The following is a 22,434-nucleotide window of genomic DNA, read 5'->3' as shown; positions in this document are numbered from 1 at the left end:
TCAATGCAATGCAATATTATTCCTTATTTTTTGTCAAAAATATGTTTCGCAATAGAAGTCTGCAGTTGCATACAGGTTACCCTACTTATTGCTCAGCGTTTCACACAGAAAGGATGTCATAATTGTCCCTTTTTGTGTCATTACAGAAACAGGAAGTTTTGGCTAACACCAGTCGTGTGTGATGTGTGTGTGTGTGTGTGTGTGTGTGTGTGTGCGTGCGGGGGTGTATTTGTTCATATGTTAACTTGTACCTTGTTTGCCTCCAGTCCTCCTTACACACTACATTGGAGAGAACGCACCTAAACTAACAATGGATGTGTATCAGGAGGCTGTGGATTATCTGCTGTCACAGCAGATACCAGGTGAGTGTGTGTACGTTTGTGTTAGAGAAAGACAAAGAGGCATACAAGAGAGAAAGAGAGAAGTTCGTACATAGTAAGGTGGGGGAATTTTTACACTCCCAGAGAGTTAAACTAACAGATTTTACTGTGTGTATATTTTAAAACCTTACTTCCAAAATGCTACACACATCCTATTTTACAAATGAACTAATTGTGTTAAGTGTGACAGTGTGTATATAACTTCCGACATTTACCTGATATTGATATTCTGTGTTGACAGTTTAATGGCACATAAGCGTGTCATTACCTTCAGCAAATTCATCCTCAGCTGTTGTTACTCTGCGTCTATGTAAATATGCATGCTCTCTACTAACAGACTATGTGCAGGGTTCATTTAACTGGGTGTCAAAATGGACCCAAAAGGATGCAATTTTACACACTTACAGTTACATGAAAGTGAGGATTTTACTGTGTGTGTGTGTGTGTGTGTGTGTGTGTGTGTGTGTGTGTGTGTGTGTGTGTGTGTGTGTGTGTGTGTGTGTGTGTGTGTGTGTGTGTGTGTGTGTGTGTGTGTGCGCGCGTGTGCGTGTGCGTGTGTTTGTGTCAGTTGAAGTTCATACAGGGTCTGATATCTTGGAGGAGGATGTGTTTCATGAGGATTCAGTAGCGTGTCTCCTGTCCCCTCTCCAAACAGAGAGCATGGACTTCCCTGACAGCCCTGTGAGTCACCACGCCATGGCGTGTCTTCCCTACCCCTACCGCTGTCACAGTTGTTTAGAAACCCAGTCACTTGCTTATAATTATCTACCTTAAGATAAAACACACGTTCAACAAGTGTTTGCACCTCAACCAGGGACAAATTAGCCATTGGGCCAGTGGGGCCGTGGCCCAGGGGCCCTTGGCTCTCAGGGGCCCTTCGGGGAAATTGGACCGCGCAGTACTAGGTTTGACGCCCTGAAAAGGACTCCTGGGGTCCTCCAATGGCCATTGATTTAGTTAAATTTAGGTCAAAAGCATGATAAAAACACAAAAATGTTGCGTGCACGCGCGCTATGGGGGCCCTGCAAAAATGACCGGCCCAGGGGCCCTTGTGGGGGTTAATCCGTCCCTGACCTCAACTGTTAAACTGTTCAAAGACAAAGTAAATATATTTACATTTCCTTCTGGTTTTGTTCTAGTGTATGTTTTGTTTTATTGCACCCAAATCGCCCATCAGTCTTTGTCTGTTTGCATCTTGCATGTTGAAATTCACCCAGTCCTGGCTTTCACAATGCCGATGGCTATTTATATACAGTATGTCAACATATTATATTTTGTGTGGAGGTGTGTTGAGTTTTTTGTGAATGTCTGATGCAGACCTTGCGTAGCCCAGAGGAACTGCTGGAGAAGAGGCTGGTGGTTCTCAAGAGAATCCTAGGGAGCGAGGAGCTGTACCTGAATGAACTGGATATATTGTTGATGGTAACTAACATAACATGCGTATGCACACACACACATTGTTATCATTTTGGTTATGTTTTCCTACACATTCACACACTCTCATAAACATAAAGGTTTGGTTTAGTTTATATAATTTGTATAATTTGCAAGATTTTGCTGTCTGTTCTCTGGGTTCATTTGTGTCAGGCAGACACAAAGTGGAAAGTAAAAAGAAGACATGCCTGCAGCCTGCAGTGCTGTCTAACAATCCTTTTCTGTGCAAAAAATAAAATGTACCTCTGTGCAAAAGACCTTAAAACCCTAAATTCTGAAAAATGTAAATCTTTATTAAAAAAAAATATATATATATATGTTGCTTGCTACTATACTGCATAGGCTATAGCAATAACTACACACAGAGGTGTTCCCGGCTAATGTTCTACAAAAACAAAGTTTTAAAACATGCTGACTGCAATTGGCGTAATACTGTAGATATAAAAATGCACCGGAAAATCATATTTTATTATTGGTCTAACACCTTGCACATGCATGAGTGTGCATGTGGTCAGCATTGTGTCACGTAATGTGAGCACAGGGCTGTCTGTGTTCAATGACCCCATCTGGTAAATCTCTAGTTCTCTATTGGGCTTAGTTCCTTATCTGTAAAAATACAAAACAAGATCCTGTTCCAAACCCGCCAAATAGCCATAAACTCGCTACTTATACCATTTTAAATGTGATTATACTAGAAGCATGCTAGTTCCCCTTCATGTTTGCTTCTCATGAAGTTATTGAATAGAGTGAAATTACTTAAAATCAATTCAAGTTAAGTCAATACGTAGAGGGAAGAACAGTTTTTCAGGATGGAACTGGACACTCTGTAGGATATGAATAGACACGCAAGTAATAGTAATTGAGCAACAATCATCAATTCTTTTGTGACTCATGGAACTCCAACCTTCAATGATCATTTCTCATTTCTTATTTATGTTCTCCATTTCTCTAACTGGCGGTAGACCGTAAACACTCTTCCCCTCCCATCATCATCCATCGTTATTGTAAAAAAGAAAAAGAAAATGTTTACAAGTTTCTGATTCCCTGTTTCCCTCTCCAGCCTCTGAAAGCCCTGCGAGCCTCAGCAGGAACCTCCCAGCCGGTTCTGTCCAGCCAAGAGGTTCAGACAGTGTTCTACCAGGTACCAGAGCTCAGGGACCTGCACCAGTGCTTCTATGAAGGCCTAAGAGCCCGCCTGGAGGCCCACACGCACACAGAGCCTGGTCCTGGCACTGGGAGTGAGACACACTCAGACATGATGGGGCCTCACGAGAACTCATGCCCAGAGAGAGAGACTGGTTCCGGAAATGGTTACCAACTCCGAGTGAGGCATGGAGGTTTTGAGCTTACGGTGGGAGACCTATATTTGAAAATGGTAAGATATATACTGTAGTATTAGTATATAATACTGGTATCAAAAGTTTGTTTTTGAAAAAGGCAAGTTATAGTACTGGTATCAAACCGTTGCTGGAAGAACAAAAAATAAATCTGGTTTCAAGATGAACAAAAGCATCTTCATTTCCTTTTAGAGAATCACAGTCCAATCAAATAAAAAGGAACTGGAAACATTGCTGTGTGTAAATGTACTAATCACTGTCACAGACATTGACGTTCCAGAATCAGTCATTGGTTTGGTCTGGACAAACCACTGACAGTATAAACAGATATTTGTGTATACAGGTATATATAGGGAGAGGTTTATTAGACATTTGAGCCTCACCCCACTAGTCTCCGCCTACCCCCCCACCACCCAGCCCCCCTACATATGATGTTCACTCAACTATTCTGGGATGATGCTGTCATGTTGTTTGCGAACTTCATCTCCTCTCATATGTTGTTTCCCAGGTCAGCCAGATATGTGTGTATCGTGGCTTCATCGATAACTATGAGAAGGCTGTGGAAATTGTTCGTAAATGCATGCAGTGCGATCATCGTTTCAGAACACTAGCCCAGGTAACATGAAATGTAGAAGAATGAACACTCATAATTTTATACGTCAAGAATGAGCCTTTACTGTATGTGTTCTTCTCACTCATTGTTTATTACACACACCATTATGATGACACACGTCTCATGTTTGCATGTTCATTTTCAGAGCATGATGTCTAAAAATGGCCCAGACAAGGTTAGGTTGAAATACACATTTGAAGGTATGTATAGCCTACTGGTAACATTGTTACCAGTAGGCTAACAAACGTTGTTTGTTTTTAGTTAAACGGAACATTGTTAAATCAAGTTTGTGTAGTATAGGATTTACAAAGAGGTTTACGGTAGTAAGGAGACCTGGCTTATACCCTTCAAATGCAAACACAATTGCAAAACAAAACTATCCACAGTAGAAAAGCGATAGTAATACGAAAATAATACAAATATTACTTAAAATAAATGAATATTGGGAAGGTGAAAGAATGCATTTGTATTAAAATGTGATGTTCTGTGTTTCTCCAGCTCTCCTGTATAAGCCTTTGGAGAAAATCACCAAGACTACACTGGTGCTGCATGTGAGAACTGTCTCAATGATTCCAACTAGAATTGATGTCTGCATAATCTGTGCATTTACCTCAAAGTCTCCAATGAATACACTCCTCATTGGTTTTCCTTTCCTCTGCCTATAGCTTGATTTATGCTCCATAGTAGGACGTAGGACAGCAATACTCAATACCAAATGTACAGTGAAAAGAAACAGTCATTTTGTTATTGCATTCATATTATGACCGAGTATGAGTTAAGCACTACTTAGTGGCACAGTGGTGTTGCGGCCCAAACATAGCGATCCACAAGCTCACATTGTAGATCGGCTATTTTCAATGCGCAACAACTAACAAGGTACATAAACTATATAATAAATTAAGCATCAGCCTAATCTCCCCTCTCTTTTGCCTCTTCCAATTTCAACACAGCTTCTCCCCCCTAACCCTATAGCTTGTTTCCTTGATCTCCTCTTGGTTTTCCTTGCTCCATTTCCTTCCTCTCCATCTCTCCACTCTTTGCAGACAGGGAATGCTGCATTAGGGCAGTGGTTTTAAACCCTTTTCATTTCAAGGCCCATTATTTATTCTGCATTTGAGCCACAGGACCACCATTTGATGAGATTTAGCCTCTCAGACCCGAAACGAAAGAATATTTTGTTGCCGTTGATCAAAATAACAATTCTTCTACATTCTCTAATTGTGTAGACTTCTTGTGAATTAAGTAATGCAGATTGTTTAACAATAATTTAACTCTTAACGTAAAATGAAATGTTTAATTTTACGCTCTCAAGAGTTGAAGATCTATAAGGGTCCATTTTGGTGACCAACTCTCCATCATTTAGTTGGGGACCACCTGGAACCGCTTCAAGGACCACTGGTGGTCCCCGGAACACTGGTTGAGGACCACTGCACTAGGGCGTTGCTTGTGTGTCGCCAAAGTCACGTACTCCGAGACTGACTCTAATCACTTCCTTCTCTCTCCAGGAGCTTCTGAAGACAACACCTGGGGAACACAGTGATCACCCTCTGTTACAGGAAGTTCTGAGGCTGTCTCACGGCTTCCTGTCTGGGGTCAACGAAGGCTCACAATGCAAACGAGAGGTCACGCTCAGTCACGGCATGGTGAGAGTGAGAGTGCACGTCACCTACGCACATACGCACAGACATAATGAGCTGAAATTACTGCGCTCTACTGAACTATACTGTCACATCACAGGTTGACCGTGACAGGTGTAAGAAAGTGGATGAAAGTCTTTGTCGTACAAGCTGCATCATTGCAGTTTCAAGAAAGGTGGAAAGAGAAACTCTGACTCGGCGGAAGCATAAACAAACTCGATACGCCCATATAGGGACGTCACTATGACTCAGACATATCCACCTCTAGTCTAGATTAAAATCACACCTGTGTGAAGTGAGCGGTGCAACTATACGTACTGTACTGTACTGTACTACTGTACTGTACGGGTGAGAGACACCCCCACTCAAGATTGTGAAAGCCCTCCTCCCTGGCCTCTCTGTCTGTGTGTGTGTTTGTCCCAATCAGGAGTCCAGCACAGTTTTTGTTGCAGGAGGGTTGTAAAGACCCCCCCCCCCTTACTATACTCACTAGGGGTCAATAGGTCATGCTCAAACAGACATACACACACACTCCATCACTGTTGGGAGCGGCTAGCACCGCTCAAAAATCACACCCGTGTGAACTAAGCGGTACAGGCTGCTCAACAACACCGCTGGCTGGCTGCCAGCGGTATTGCAGCTGTTGAGGCCTCGTACTCGGACAGACAGACCGACGTACATATTGTACACAGACTCAGGCAGACATACACACGCGGCCAGTCATTGGAGCGGTTAGGCACCGCTAAAAAAAACTGGTATGCTACACTATGTCGTCCAATGAGAGAAACATCAGGATGTTTGGTTTCCTGCTCACTAACAGCCATGCACAAGCACAACAAAAGTGTGAGGTGATGCATACATAAGCCATGCCATAATATCCTAACGATTAACTCTGTATTTTACTATTGATAGTACAATGTGTTTTGTTGTGTTTGTTGTGTGTGTGTGTGTGCGTGTGTGTGTGCGTGCGTGCGTGCGTGCGTGCGTGCGTGCGTGCGTGCGTGCGTGCGTGTGTGTGTGTGTGTGTGCGCGCATGTACGCATGCGACCCAGAGACGGCAGTTGATGCGTGACAGCTTTGTGGTGGACGAGTGTGAGGGAGTGAGGAACTTGCGTCACCTCTTCCTCTACACAGACCTGCTGCTGTGTGCCAAGCTGAAGGCTGCGGCCAAATGGTGAGTGCATGGGAGGCCACAACGTGAAGACATAATGAACATTTTACTGTAGATATCATACTATGTTAGATTACCTAATACTAATAGTAGTAGACGAATGAGAAGTGTAAGGGGAGAGATATTGCACTTTTAGGTATAGCTTCAACCTAAATCTCTCAGTGGGAGAGAATAAGCAAACCACCTCCAACAACCGCTCATAAAATATCATTTTATTCTTTGTCCTGTTGTGCTTGTTTCTTTGGGGGGGGGGTGTACGTTGCTGCTTTTACGTTTGTTTGTCTGTGATGCTTTCTGATGTTTTAAAAACGAAAGATTTTCTTGCCATATACTATGTGCCGTTTACCTGACCCCAATAAAAAAACGATAAAAAAAAAGAAAAAGAAAAAATGTATATATATATATATATATATATATATATATATATATATAGAGCATCTCGATATATAGCATCTTGGGGTTCAAATCTATACAGTGGTGCTTCTAGCTTCGGCGAATGTATACAAACATAATTGGCCCGTGTACAGGGAAGAAGGGAAGGGATGTCACTGCACAAACTCCTACAGGCGGTGGTGGCAGCACCTCTCTAGGTTGTCCTCACCTATCAGCAGGTATAGTGTTGTGCGGGAGGGGTAGGACGGAGGGGGGGCTCCTCGCTGGCAGACGACCCAGTAGGATACCACTGGGGAGGAATCAATTGGCATAACGACTAAATTGGGGCGAAAAATGGGTACAAAATAAAATCAGAGCATCATGTCTGTCATCTCAAGATAGTAAGTGTGGTCTCATATACATTCTGCTGGATTCACTACAATTTGAGGGTCATTAATTTGTGTTGAACTCTAAATATCTATTATTATTAAAACCCACTAAAACCGGGAAAGCATCTGTGTCATTTTAGATTTTAGCGTTGGCTACTCAAAAACAGCAGATCAACAAACTCGTACATTGTATCTGCTATTTTATTTTATTTTTTTAATTTACGTTTTATTGAATTTTAATCAAACATACATGAAAACGAAACGACTGACAATTGACAATACATACAACCGAAAACAAAACAAGACAATATACGTACAATACACACAAGGGGAGATGTCTGCCTCTCTTCTCTATTAATGATCATTCATAATACATAAGTACCTCAAACAGGTGCATATACAGGTTAAACAGGTTTAACTGAAACTATACAAAATCAGGTCTTATGGTAGAAACATGAGTAATCCAGTATCTGCTATTTTTGAATATTTAAAAAAGATCTCGAAAATGTGTGTGAGAATTAGAAGTCATTTGTAGAATCGGCCTCATGCTGGTCTTAATGGGATTAAAGGGAGCTTGATGTGCTGATACTGAGTATGTCTTTTCACGCAGTAAGCACAGCCAGTACAGGTTCTGCTGGTACATGCCACTGGCCAACCTGCGAGTGAACTGGAGAACAGAGCCTCAGCGACCCCCTCACACCCAGCTCCGTCTGCTCAGCATCAGGTCCAAGATGTACCTGCTCCGACAACAGCTACGACCGCACATGGTGTGTGTGTGTGTGTGTGTGTGTGTGTGTGTGTGTGTGTGTGTGTGTGTGTGTGTGTGTGTGTGTGTGTGTGTGTGTGTGTGTGGTTGACTGAATTTGAAGAGATTTGAAGGAGTCCAATTATTTATATTATGGAGTCAAATATGAACCACTTGAACCACAGCATCCTCATACTGGTGGGATTGTTTACCGAAAATAGCAGATCTAGAAGCTCACAATGTGCTGCGACGTGTTATGAGCTTGTAGACCAAGTACAGTTGCAACTCAGATTCGCTTTAAGTAGAGGGTTTAAATTGTGTGTGTGTGTGTGTGTGTGTGTGTGTGTGTGTGTGTGTGTGTGTGTGTGTGTGTGTGTGTGTGTGTGTGTGTGTGTGTGTGTGTGTGTGTGTGTGTGTGTGTGTGCGTGTGTGTGTGTGTGTGTGTGTGTGTGTGTGTAGGGAGACAGCAAGCGAATAGTTCGTCAGCTGGATCGCAGCAGGAAGAAACTGGAGCAGATGGAATTGATACTTCTCACTCACGCCCCTGTCCACCGTCTGGAGCTGCACAGTCCCAGTGGCAAAGTACGCATGCACACACACACACACACACACACACACACACACACACACACACACACACACACACACACACACACACACACACACACACACACACACACACACATTTATATAATATAATAATAATATAAAACGTATCATACCATTTCACTGCATTACTCTCCTTTTTGTTGATGGACATACAGTATATAGGCCTAACAGGTAAAAGACAAAGTCAAATTAGTTTCCCCCCCTTGTCTTGCTCCAGAGTCACTCTTTCCTACTCTCCTCCCTCTATGAGCTGGAAGAGTGGAGAGGAACTATCCACAAGCTCACCAGAGACAGTAAGTGTCAGCTTTATGAATCCCATTGCATTTTATTTGCATTGCACTTTCCATTCACAAAGAATATCAGAGTGCTGCCTAGTTAAAAACAGAAAATCAAACATAAACAATCACAAAAGGTTAAAACGGAGTAATTCTTCAAGCTAATAAGGATCTTGCTGACAATAACTACAAAACGTTGACAAAAAAAATAAATAATCATGCGTGTGGTCTTTGTCTGAAGGAGCAATCATGAGAAAGGAACTCAAGTTTAATTTACGCTATACAACTGACAACTGTACACAACTGTGTACAAATGGACTCGATTTAGATGGACAGAATGATTTAAATAAACACTTTGTACAGTGCATAAAAGTTGAGCAAATTGGATTCAGTGAGGACTGTTCAGCCATTACTTTTTAACCCTCTGATAAGCACATACACGGTAAAAATGGACGGTGATATTGATATAATACTCCGGATCTTGCTGTGTACTACATGTGTTCACGATCTTGTCACAATAAAACCATCTTTGTTAGAAAACACGAGGGAGAACCTACAGATGTTAGCCATAAAACAGTAAGCACGTATAACTATGAATGCCTGTCACGATCAATGAGTGATGTCTGCAGCGGGAATGCATTTTATTGCCTGCAAATCCACGAAACGGTGATAAAGATCAACTGAATGTTGTTTGGATGCCGGCGGTATAGAGCTTCGCAGTCCCGCCTCCTACCCTGGACCAGGAAATGAAACCCAATGCATTTTTCCCATAGACATTTCTTAAAGTATTTATTTAAAGACGGTTACGCCGCGGACAAAGCCAACTCGAGTCGTGACAACTCATGACAACACAAACAATATTTTGGACCAAACAAATAATTACAAAGAAGAAAAACAACAAAAAAAGTGTTGTAACCTTCCGTTTTTTTCTTCTTTCTAATTATTTGTTCGGCCCAAAAAATTGTGTTTGTTGTCATGATTTGTCACGACTCGAGTTGGCTTTGTCCGCGGCGTAAACGTCTTTAAATAAATACTTTCTGAAATGTCTATGAGGAAAATGAACGGAGAATCATTTCCTGGTCCAGGGTAGGAGGCGGGACTGCGACGCTCTATAAGGCACCTGCATATTGAATCTAAATAAAGCATTATGTGAATAAGTAATCAACATATGCAATTGCAAACTATCTATAGAAAATAAATGTGTACCAATGCTGCAACACGTTTTGCCATGTGCCGTTTGTCAGACGTAGAAATGGTCCCTCCTGATCTGCTCACCCTCACCAACTCCTGTGTGAAACTGAGGATGACCCAGCAGCCACCGCTGAACAGCTCAAACACTGGTGACAGCCTCTCTCTCTGCACATTCACATCCTGTGTCTGGGACACACTGTGCTGATTTCAACCTGTCACATCAGGGCATCTTCAATACTTCTCTTATCTGTCACACACACACACACACACAGGTTCTGGCGTGGAGACGTTGTGTGGGACTCTGACTGTAGCCATCCATTCTGCCTGTGGGCTGCAACAACCAGCCTGTAAGTTGAAGTTTCTATCCTGTCCAAAAAGCAATCATCATCATTACTTCTGTTTACTACTTCACAACCTTGGCTTTGCCCCCTGCCTCACCCCCCCCCCCCCTCCCCTCCTCCTCCTCCTCTCTCTCTCTCTCTCTCTCTCTCTCTCTCTTTCTCAGGTGTGTATGTATGTGTGGAGGTGGATGGCTATGACTTCTATGAGAGAGAGGCACAGACCCATTCTTCAGTCCAGAGCCTAAGACCCTGCTGGGATCAGGTCAGACAATGAAACAATCGGGTCAAAACCTATGCAGGAGTGAGGGATCCTACAAACACTGTAGATTTATACCAGACAATGTAACTGAACAAGGGAATTATAGGGTCCTCAAATAGGGCTCAGAATGACCAGAATCGGAGGCCGACACATCAAGAGGGTCAAGTTTATTCAACAATTTCCCACAAAAGCAGTTTAAGATTTAGTCAGATTAAAATGCAACAGTCTCTAATATAAATGGTATATGTGGGAAAGTTAAAGTCTGCTTGTCCTCCTTCCCGCAATACACATAACACACAAGGTTACCCTTCAACACTGACTCGTCCCAGACATTACAAAATAAAAATATAACAGAAATAACAAAAATAACTATAGCTATCCTTAAGGCTCCCACCAATAACTGCCTACAGGATTCTATTTAGCTAACCTAGCCGGAAGAAAATTGGATAATATAATCCAATCTGGCATCTAAATTGCAATACCAACCCTTGAAAACCCAGTCATTGAAACCAATTCTATTAAACAATGTTAAACTCATCAATATTGCAGCTGTATGGCTTGGGTTATATGTCAAGGTTTTTGTTTCATAAAAATCCACCGTAGATTTTATGAGCTACACAATATATAAGCTTTCTGTCACTAAATTCCATGCAAAGAAGTGTTCGGGTTTATGCTAGTTTATTCTTATATAATTGAAAAACAACTTTAATAATCCCACTATGGCCAATTAATTTAGTTGTATGTATAGTACTAGTTCCATCAATACAGTTTTATTACATACGTCTTTTCTTTTGTCCATGCAGGAGTTCTCCTTCCAGGTAGATGGAGCACAGAACCTGAGGCTGGTGTGTGTGAGGCAGGTGGACAGTGGAGAAGACATGATCCTTGGTAAAGCTTCTGTAAAGGTACAGTATATTTAGGAACTCTAGCAGTAGCAGAGACTGGTTACTGAGAGTTATTGACGTGTGTGTGTGTGTGTGTGTGTGTGTGTGTGTGTGTGTGTGTGTGTGTGTGTGTGTGTGTGTGTGTGTGTGTGTGTGTGTGTGTGTGTGTGTGTGTGTGTGTGTGTGTGTGTGTGTGTGTGTGTGTGTGTGTGTGTGTGTGTGTGTGTGTGTGACTTTTTCATCTTTTTATGTCCTTTTGTTCTTTTCATAATTTTTATCCCACGATTTTGTAACCCATTTTTTCACCCACTGCCAAATGCCTATGGCTGTAATGAAATCCTGGGCGCTCTCCTTTATAATTTTTTTTAAAGTATTAACAAGAATGTGTAACTAAATTACTACATTGGATCCATTGGAACACAGATTTTTTATTTTTTATTTCCTGAAAAGTAACAGTTGTGGACATACAAGGTTTTCGAGCCGACAGTGACGATATGGAAGCAATCCCAAGCAAGTTATCCGTACCTCACAAGACCCAGTATGAATGTACTGTACTTGTCCTGTATATTTGTCCAAATGTACTGTACCTCATGTCTAAGTATGCACATAATCTCCATCAGCTGGAAGCCACAGCCCTCAACAAGAGATGGAGGAAACAGACGCTATCCCTGGGCCTGGTGGAGGTGATGGTGTCCCTGAAGTTCTGCCCCCACCCATTAGAATCACCCAGTTCCACACCCGCACAGCAGCTGCCTGTCTTTTGTGTCCCGATTGAAGTTGTGGCACAGTAAGTTCCCTTTCTGAGAGGCCAATATATCAAACCACATGAACTATGAATTAGGTGAACATTCAGTGAAAATAGTAGATCTACAAGCTCACAACACTGTAATGTCATGAGAGGTATAGAGTGTCGCAGTCCCGCCCCCTTTCAGAACGACGAGGTCACAAGAAGAATTTCCCATTCATTTTTCCATAGACGTTTCAAAAAGTATTTATTTAAAGACCTTTAAAGCCTCGGACAAAGCCAACTCGGCTCTTTCCATCCTTGGATCCAGCTCAGTCCTGATCTCTCTCTGTACTGTTTGTTTGCTCTCCCATGTAGTCTCCCAGCTCTGCCTCAATTAGATGTCTCAAACATAGATACAAAAAAAATATTGGACGGCAGTCAATGAAGTGTATCGGGTTTAACTGGTTAAAAAAAAGTGGAACTGCTTGATTTCCTTCCGTTGTCTGTCCGAGAGCTTACGTTTGAGGATGTGATTTGTATAGCAAGTGGGGTGTGAAAATAGGAAGCTATAGCAAGTGTGATGAGAATGGAGTGCAGAAATAGCCCAGCACATAAAGTCCATGTGGTTAGGTGTGATTCTTTTCTCATAGTATTATCTGTAGGTATTCTGAATGGTGCTGGCTTAAAAATCAATGTAAAATATTGTTGTGAGCTTGTAGATTAGTAAATGGATTAGTTTGATTAAATGTGCATGGTCCTCCTCCAGACAGGATGGCGTGCTGGTCCCCCATGTGGTGCGATGCTGTGCAGAGGAGGTGGAGAGGAGAGGCATGGAAGAGGTGGGCATCTACAGGGTCTCAGGAGCAGCCAGTGACATCAACAGCCTCAAGGCTGCCTTCAACACCAGTAAGGCCCTGTCGACATTTGCAGATTGGTAGAAATTTGAACCGTATTATTCTGTGAGACACATCTAAATCCTATAATCTGCAAAATACACAGGTAACAGTGTTGTGTTTGTGAGACGGATCATATCCTACAGTGATATCTTTTTATGCACCAAGTCACTGTACGTAGGCTACGTCTATACATCTGTAATCCACGTAACTCAAATTCGACACACGCGTTCCACCCACCACAGGGGGTGCAGTGCCCGGTGTCGAGTCGGTCGGACCCACGGTTGTCCAGAACCGCCCCAAAAAGGCCTCTGCCCGGGCTCTGGACAGGGCCCCTTCCCAGTGTCCATATATGGAGCTGGCCTGTTCTGACATCATTCTGACGTCTGCATAGACTCCATATTTGGGCATGCCTGACAAAGAAGTCCATATACAGTATGGGCATAACAGGGACACATACGTATGAAGTATGCCACGGGCACTGTCACTGTGTGTGACACAGTACGACTTTGACTTTGATCCATTATCGATAATGTTTTCATAACAGATTAAATCAATTAGTTTGATTAGCTGTTGCACCCCTATGGTGATGTGCTTGCATGGAGACTAAATTAATTGTCCATCATATACAGACTTGCATGACGCAGTGTCCAGGCTGAGAAGTGCAGACATCAATGCGGTCTCAGGTGTTCTCAAGCTGTACTTCAGAGAGCTGCCTGATTCTGTCGTGCCTACCTGCCTGTTCCAGAGCCTGGCCACTGCACTGGGTAACACGCACGCACACACGCACGCACGCAAACATACTAGAAACCAAGGGTTCCCAAACTTTTCAGGCCGCGACCTCCGGAAATACGATTTCAGCTGGGGACCCACTCCCCCCACCCTGACAAGCACTTCATTTAAGGAGTTGAAGCATTCCATTTTGTTTAATCTCTCAAGAAATTCAAAGGAAAAACATTTTTGACGATGAGTTCCCAGATTGCATTGGGGGGTGCGCACGCTTATCCGACACACCAAAGGTCCGACATGCGGAAATCACCCGTCGCTCCCGACATGCGTTGGTCCGACATGCGTTGGTCCGACATGCGTTGGTCCGACATGCGTTGCGTCGTGCTTGGGGTTAGGGTTAGATTAGGATTTGGGGTAGGTTGTCGATCTAATGACTGTCGGACCTTTGGTGTGTCGGAACTAAAGCCTGACTAAATAGATAAAGATTGGGAAAATAGCAGATCCACAAGCTCAAAACGTTTTTATTTCGTAAACATTTTCCCGATTTTATTTGACCTTCTTGATAATGTGTTCTTATTGCTTGTTGTTGTACACTGTCCTGTTGTAATTTTGATTGATTTTATTGTGTTCATTGTACAGCACTTTGTAACCTTAAGAAAGGTGCTTTATAAAATGAAATTTACTTACTACTTACTTACTTGCCAAGTAATTTACCAACTCAGTGGCCTTGTGGTTAGAGTGTCCGCCCGGAGACTGGGAGGTCGGGGTTCAATCCCCGGCCGGGTCATACCAAAGACTGTAAAAATGGGACCCAGTGCCTCCCTGCTTGACACTCAAGGGTTGGATTGGGTAAGTCCCTGCGACATACTAGCGTCATGTCCAGGGGGTGTACTTGTACATCAAGCTGCCTCATGCTACAGAAACAGGAGATGGGCCTCATGGCTCGGCAAGGCTACTTACTTACTTACTTACTTGCCTCTTTCTTATATTGTGCTATCCTATAAACATGTGTATTCCCTCAGACATCCAGGACGTTGACTCCAGGCTGGTCTCCATGCTGTCTCTGCTTCAGTCCTGTCCTCACGTGAACCAACACACCTTCCTCTACCTCCTGCATCACCTGCAACGGTCTGAGCAGCAGCATGCATCACACAATTCAATTCAATTCAATTCAATTTTATTAAAGTGTTAAATCACAACAAGTTGTCTCAAGACACTTTACAACCAACAAAGATCCACCCAGAGCAAGCAATATTGCGACAATGGTAACGAAAAACTCCCCTTTAGGAAGAAACGTCAGGCAGAACCCGACTCTAGGGTGGGCGGCCATCTGCCTCGACCGTGTCGGGGGAGAGGGGGGGGGGGGGGGTAGAGGGGGAATAGGAAGAAAGAATAGAAGAGAGATCGACAGGGTGGGTCGTGCACTGTGAGGCCGGGTCATTTACAGTCAATCTACTATATCACTGTTCATTAATATTGATTATTACTACTCACTTTAAATCCCTTTCACCCATTATAAGACCTGAGACCCATTGTACAAAATGTCTTCTAAATCCTATACAGTTTTCAGAAAAACTCATGTTTCTATGGTCATTTACCTGCATGAGTCCATCCGATTTTTCCATCCCAAGGACCTTTTGGGCATTTAAATGTATCATTCATATATATATATAGTTAAAATAGCAGATCTACTGTAGCATACTAGCTCACAATGTGTCACCATGCAACATGTTGGGAGCTTGTAGATCGGCCATTTTCACATTTGTGAGATTCTGACTGTGAAATTAATTTGTGACCTTTAAAGATAAGTGATGGTGCCTGGACAATGAACTCACCTTACTTTATGCTAATGTGACATTCTAACTGCCATAGGTTTCACTGAAAAGTATAGCCCGTCTCCATGTGCTATATAACTTAAGTCAAGTCAATTTTATTTATAGAGCACATTTAAAAACAGCCAAGGCTGACCAAAGTGCTGTACACCAAGAGAAAAAACAAGTAAAGCATAAATCAAACCACAGAGAGTTGCTGTATTCACCATTTTCTTTCACAACCAAACATTATATACACCGTTTTGGATGTACAGTACCACTGCAGTTTGTGACCTTGTGTATCATTTATTCAACATTCTCCAGGATCTCAATGAAAGCGGAGGTGAATAAGATGTCTCTGATGAACCTGGGTACTGTGTTTGGTCCCAGCCTTGTACGCCCTCCTGTGGTCAGCCTTGGTTACTGCGGACCTGTTGTGGATATTTCCCAGGAGGTGGTGGTGCAGGTAGGAGTGATGGGGCCAGCCTAGTTCTTGTATTCGTTTTACTTAGTTTAAGATAATGGTTAGAAATACGTTTAGGTTTTTTCGCATCGTTTTACTGAGGTTATGTTTAGGAATAACTAAGGTTAGGTTTACACATAGTTTTACTGAGGTTATGTTTAGGAATAACTAAGGTTAGGTTTATGGATAGTTTTAATGAGGTTATGTTTGGGAATAACTCTCAATTTCTCTTTCTCTTTCTTTTTATAGGTCCAAGTGGTTCAATTCTTCTTGCAATGTAACTGCCTACCGGCAGCACAGTCGTCACTCCTACACAACACAGACTCAGAGGATGAGGATGAGACCACCCACTTGTGAGACCACCACGCAACTCCTGGAAGTAAGTTAGGGTTGGTCATAAAAACCGCTGTATGTAAAGAGCATGTAAAACATGTCATTCACTGTGAATATATATATTTAGACAATAAAGACTCAACCTATAGGTGTATCTGTGCTCTGACTGGCTGAGCCCCAATAGAGATATTTATTAAGGATATTTTTATTTTATTTTTGTATCAACCTGTGCATCACTTGTTATTATTTATGCTGTGCATATACCATAACTAGAAAAATAGAACGGGTTAGTTTAATTCACTACAAAGTAAAGTTTCAAATCAGATTTCACTTCTCTAAAACAAGAGTTATCAGCTCCTGCCTAGTTTGTCTTACTATTTATATAGGCTGAATGTGACATGGGGATTCCCACAGGGAATTGAGAAGAGGAACATGGAAACTCTATCCCTTCAGAAGCCTATATCTTTCACACAGTACACACATGAATTTCTCTGACTCGGCATACAAACTCTCAAATAGACTATTATATTTTTGTAATTTTCATAATGTTGCTCATGTCTGAGTGATGGGTCATGATGGGTCTTTCAGCCCATCATGAAGGTACTGAAAGACCCACCCAGCACCCACCTTCATGATGCTCAGTGACATCATAGAAGGTAGGTTTGTTTCCCTGCCTGTTCGGTGAATTTCACCCATGTTTAGTGAGTGTGTGATAGAGAAAAAAATCCCATACACCCACAATGGACTTTTTTGTTTTCCTTCTCACATGTCCCAGGAATGGGACGGGTGGACGGAAAGAGAAGTTCCCAGCTCCATTTCCTTTTTATATATATATATTTTTAAAATAATATGCAAATCTTTCATCGATTTTGCCTCCCTATGATAGGGCCCCCCCTATTAAAGAAAAGTACCTCAAGTTACCATGTATTGCTGTACTTCAATATATTTTGATGAGAAATATTCTTTATGGAATATTTTACATTGGGTAAAATATACCCGTGTTTAGTGATGGTGTAACAAAAACATGTTTGGTGTGCTGCTAGGGTTAAAGATGCATTGCCGTGAGTTTTGTACCTTTTCTGATTTGTATGTGTCTATGGAGTTAACATTACTCTAATTATAGACCCCCATGTGTGGTTAGAATATTGAAATATGTCTTCCCTGTGTATTTTTGGTTTGTTCCTGAAAGCTGAAAGCCTTTGAGTCAAAAGGCCTAATCGAAATACACCAAATTACTGACATCACAATATCAACCCCTCCCCTAACTCCTCCCTCCTTTATCATACAACAACAGCTGTGGGTGAGGCTTCAGTTCAGGAAAACCAGGCATACTTAATGAACTGGTGGGTGTGGTCACATAAAAACATCATTTTAACACTTTCTGTACTTTCTTTCCTTAAATCTTTCTCTTAGTATAATCATAGTACCTGATGTTTTAGGGGGGGGGGGGGGGGGGGGATCACCGCATTCCAACTTTAAAATGTTATACAATAGCCTAGTTAAGAAATATGAATTAATATATTGAAGGTTTTGTTTCTTGAGCAACCCGTTAACTTGCTGCTGGAGCCTTTGTTGATGTTGAAAAACAAAAATAAAATATTTGAACAAGCATGACACGTAAAATACTTTTGCTTAATTATATCTTGCAAGAGGGTGTGTGTGTGTGTGTGTGTGTGTGTGTGTGTGTGTGTGTGTGTGTGTGTGTGTGTGTGTGTGTGTGTGTGTGTGTGTGTGTGTGTGTGTGTGTGTGTGTGTGTGTGTGTGTGTGTGTGTGCGTGCGTGCGTGCAGATTTGTTGATGAACTTGGACTTGGAGCTACAGAGGGCAGTGTGGGGTTGAACCTGTCAAGGCCACAGATGTTGTAAAAGGAAAAAAAAGAAAAGGTCAGGGGTCACCCTGCCTACCCTGAAATCCAATCGGTTACGGTTCATATCCAACTAGACGGGGTTCACCACAAAGCGTAGCAGCTCATAAAAGTCATACACGCACGCATGCACACACGCATGCACGCATGCACGCACACCACTTCAAGAACCAACATAAGCATAACATAAGCAAGCCTAACATAAACTCAACATATAATGCACACAATGTGTCGCGATGCGACGCATTGAAAAACACTTTTTTAGCATTTTATACATTTGAAAACTTGTGAAATGAGACCTTCTGCGTAATGAGTACTTTGTACAGTACATTTTGAATTCCAGACTTTTACTTGTAAAAGAGTGTTTCTACATTGCAGTATTAAAATATTTGAGTACTTTTTCCACCACAGTGTGCACACACACACACACACACACACACACACACACACACACACACACACACACACACACACACACACGACCCATCCAGCTCACAGTTGGGGTCTCCACTCTCCACCAGTACCCTCTTTACCACAGCACCTGCGGGCAGGGTTGGCTTGTATTTCCTTCAATGTCTTCAAACATCGCCCCACACCCGTTTGATGGCTAATCCTGGCCTCCCAGACACTCTCTCCCAGTACCACAACTCTAACAGACTGTGTGTATCGATGCCATAACAACATCCAGACCAGTCCGCACCCGAGAATGGTGGATGGGTGGAATCGACCCGCTCACCCCTGGGTCGTAAATCACCTGTCCCCACTAACACGGCCACTGCAGAAATAAGGTTCCGCTTGTAGACTACAAAGGAGAAATGAGGTTCCCATTTCCGACTACAAAGGCAACGGGACCGAGGAGGGCCTGTTTTTATGAATGCAGAGACGTACCAGACATTCGTCACCAAAGTCCTTGACTAGACGACTGGTGGACATCTGGAGATGGTGGGAACATTTTACAGGGAGAGGTGGACCATGGAGTTGCCACCAGCGGAGCTCAGAAAACCATATGCATCCATCACAAAGTGATTTTTTTTGGTGCTTTTTCTGCCTTTGATAGATACAGTAGAAGGGTAACTGGCGGCCCCCACCATCACTTAATAATCACCATAGGTTAATATCAGAATACTGATCTGTATTATTGATTTCAGCTAATTACTAGTATGAAATTTTAATTAAATTTTTTGTGTATATGTATTTAGTTTATAAAGTTAACATAACTATAACTAAATGCATTTGAAATTAAATAAAAAGGTTCCTTTTTAGGATTCCAATTAAAAAATAGCAAAAAATTATTCAGGATTTCAACTCAAATATAGCAAAAATAGCTGATCTACAAGCTCAAAACGCGTCGCACTGCGATGCGTTTTGAGCTTGTAGATCGGATATTTTTGCTACAACAGTAATATGCAATGTGGCCCTCTGGACTGGAGTGAGTGTGGAAATATAGTGGCCCTCTCCATCGTCAAAGTTGCCCACCCCTGCAGTAGACTGACAGGAAATGGGATCGTCGGGATCGGGATTCAAACCCCCGACACATTAGCAACCTATAGGTGCCAGTGCCTGCCCGGACCGCTACGCCAGCCGTCATTTATCTGAGGGATAATTATTATTGATTGATTAGAAAGTGATATTGTTTTAATAGGACTTCAGTAGGCTATGTACAGATGTTCTTGTGACTATTCATTGCCACTTTAAGGCAATAAAATATAATTTCAACATGAAAAATATTTTCGAAACCTTAAAAAAGTCCAGCTTATATAATGCTGTCTGATATAGCCTAAGTTATATTAGGTCGTTCACTTCACTTCACAAGCACTATATGACTAAAAGAAGTTATAAAAAAGTGTCCACAACTAGAACAAAATCAAGGTGAAATGAAGATAGTGACAGTTATAGTGCTATACAGATTGTCTATTTGAACAGGATTTCTGATATTTAATACAAAATATTATTTGGGTGGAGTGGACAAAACACTGAAATAAAGAGTTCTTGTAATTTTTCATTTCATGTTATCTATGAGAAGTAAAAAATATATAAAGGGGTAAAGTGATTATTATTTTGTTAAAGTAAGTGTTAAATAGTTCTATATTATGATAATCATGGCAATAGTGTTTGTTCTGTAGGAGTCTCCCTGTCTCTCCAACTTTTTAGTAGGCTAAACAGAAAATACATTTTCAGGTCCATCTGTACCTGCGTAGATTGATTGGTCATGCCTGCCTGATGCCTGACATCATATGCTTGTTTCTGCAGCAGATTTGTTTTTCTTCACCCCAGAAACTTGCATCTTTGTTTATGATTAAATATAAACAAGAAGCCTCTCTGAGAGTAGCCTAAATGTTAGCCTCACAATGTCAAACGTCTCTTGCAAAGTTTTTGGAAATAAAGGAAGTCAGCAGTCCCAGAGGAGCTACTGTACAACAGTTGTATCCTGTACTCCACAACAACAGCGTCCGCCCATGATTATGGATTACTACGTGATTGAAGACATCAAAGGTCATAATTGTAATTTTTGCCGAATGGATTTTCATCGATTGTGCACATGCATGTTGTCTAGCTGCTATGCTATGGAGTGCTATCTTGCTATAATTTGTAATTTGGAAGAGAGTTGAAAGAAACTAGCTGCTGTTGTACTGCACACTGTGTGTGTGTGTGTGTGTGTGTGTGTGTGTGTGTGTGCGTGCGTGCGTGTGCGTGTGCGCGCGCGCTGCGCTCACGGTGCTAATAGGCTGCCTGGGAGAGTGTGCATTGTTGTTATGGACTGGTTATTTGGGAATGTGATGGGATGAAGTCTTGTCAGCCTGACAAAAGTCTTAATGTTGTCTTAATATTAATATTTTGTGTTGTCCAGCTTTGAGGGTTTCTACTGTAAACACAAACACAACACAAACATTGAATGCCATTGATTGAATGGCCAGTTTTGAGTGTTTGTGTAAATACAAACATTGAATGCCATTGACAATGAATGGCCAGCTTTGAGTGTTTTGCGTAAACACAAACATTGAAGACTGGTGGTTGCACACCGGCCGCGTTTTTCGGAAAACCGATGGAGAAACGCCGCTAAAAATCCGAATTCGCATCCGATTCGCGCCCGGTGCGTGGAGACCTTTAGTTGTGGACGCAAATTGTGATTGGCCGGAATGAGATGATGATGATAAGAGCGCCAACACAGGTGTGCTTTTTAGGAAATTGAAGGCAAAAATTAGTATTAATTAATTAATTAATTAATTAATTAATTCAAACATTGTGTGCCCACCCAGATGGTCCCAGGCCTAGCTAATAATGAATTCCTGCATACGCCACTGAACAGCCTCAAGGAGGGGATTGCCTGGGGGCTTTCCCCTTTCCATTTCTTTTCCTGTACACGTCCTTCGAAAACCTACACGGGTTGTGCAAGGACGCACTGTGATTGGCCAGTAGCCACTTTGAGTGGCAGTCGGAGGAAACGCTCTCGCCAGTCGCCATGCAGGGCATTATTTACTATTCTCTGCCTATCGGGTTGCAACTCGAACGGCCCTGGGTCGGCTAAGCGAACTTCGCAACGTTCGACACGGCCTCTCGCTCGCTTTAGCTTGCTCGGTGGTGTCTCATGTGGCTCAAGTTATTTCGTGGTCTAGTCCAGGGGTTCTCAACCCGTGGGTCGCGACCCCTCGGGGGGTCGCCAAATTATTTTGGGGGGGTCCCCAAATTATTAAAAAAAAAGGTTTATTTTATTTTTTTCCCCAACTGAATGGATGGAAAATCGAAAATTAAGAGTTTACATGGTACATATAGTACATGCATACACCTTCCTAATGATTATATCTGGTTTCAGTATTTATTTATGGTGTATTGTCTCTATTATTAAGGTTATTGTAGCAGTCAATTTATATTGGGGGTCGGGAGGGGGCGGGGCGGGGGTCCCGAGACATTGCCAAAGCATTTCCGGGGGTCCCCAGCCAAAAACGTTGAGAACCCCTGGTCTAGTCCATAGAGTAATA

General features: G+C 42.2%; 2 protein-coding genes across 2 annotated transcripts in view; one reads left to right on the top strand and one right to left on the bottom strand.

Moving 5' to 3' along the window:
- Positions 1 to 22,434, bottom strand: part of bcl6b (BCL6B transcription repressor) — a 220,277-nt gene that overhangs the window by 65,833 nt on the left and 132,010 nt on the right. The window lies entirely within an intron of this gene.
- Positions 311 to 16,617, top strand: LOC306914249 (active breakpoint cluster region-related protein; the record flags this gene model as incomplete). Its single annotated transcript, XM_079491239.1, has 22 exons — positions 311 to 362; positions 949 to 1,061; positions 1,698 to 1,802; positions 2,875 to 3,189; positions 3,660 to 3,767; positions 3,910 to 3,964; positions 4,263 to 4,315; positions 5,270 to 5,407; positions 6,454 to 6,575; positions 7,944 to 8,100; positions 8,538 to 8,660; positions 8,905 to 8,980; positions 10,207 to 10,302; positions 10,426 to 10,500; positions 10,659 to 10,756; positions 11,557 to 11,658; positions 12,258 to 12,424; positions 13,131 to 13,270; positions 13,890 to 14,024; positions 15,009 to 15,114; positions 16,122 to 16,263; positions 16,510 to 16,617. The coding sequence occupies 22 exons, from the start codon at positions 311 to 313 to the stop codon at positions 16,615 to 16,617; spliced, it is 2,586 nt and encodes an 861-aa protein (XP_079347365.1).

The sequence above is a fragment of the Electrona antarctica genome, assembly GCF_951216825.1.
Source record: "Electrona antarctica genome assembly, chromosome: 21".
NCBI lineage: Eukaryota > Metazoa > Chordata > Actinopteri > Myctophiformes > Myctophidae > Electrona > Electrona antarctica.
This window is presented reverse-complemented; position numbering and strand designations above follow the sequence as displayed.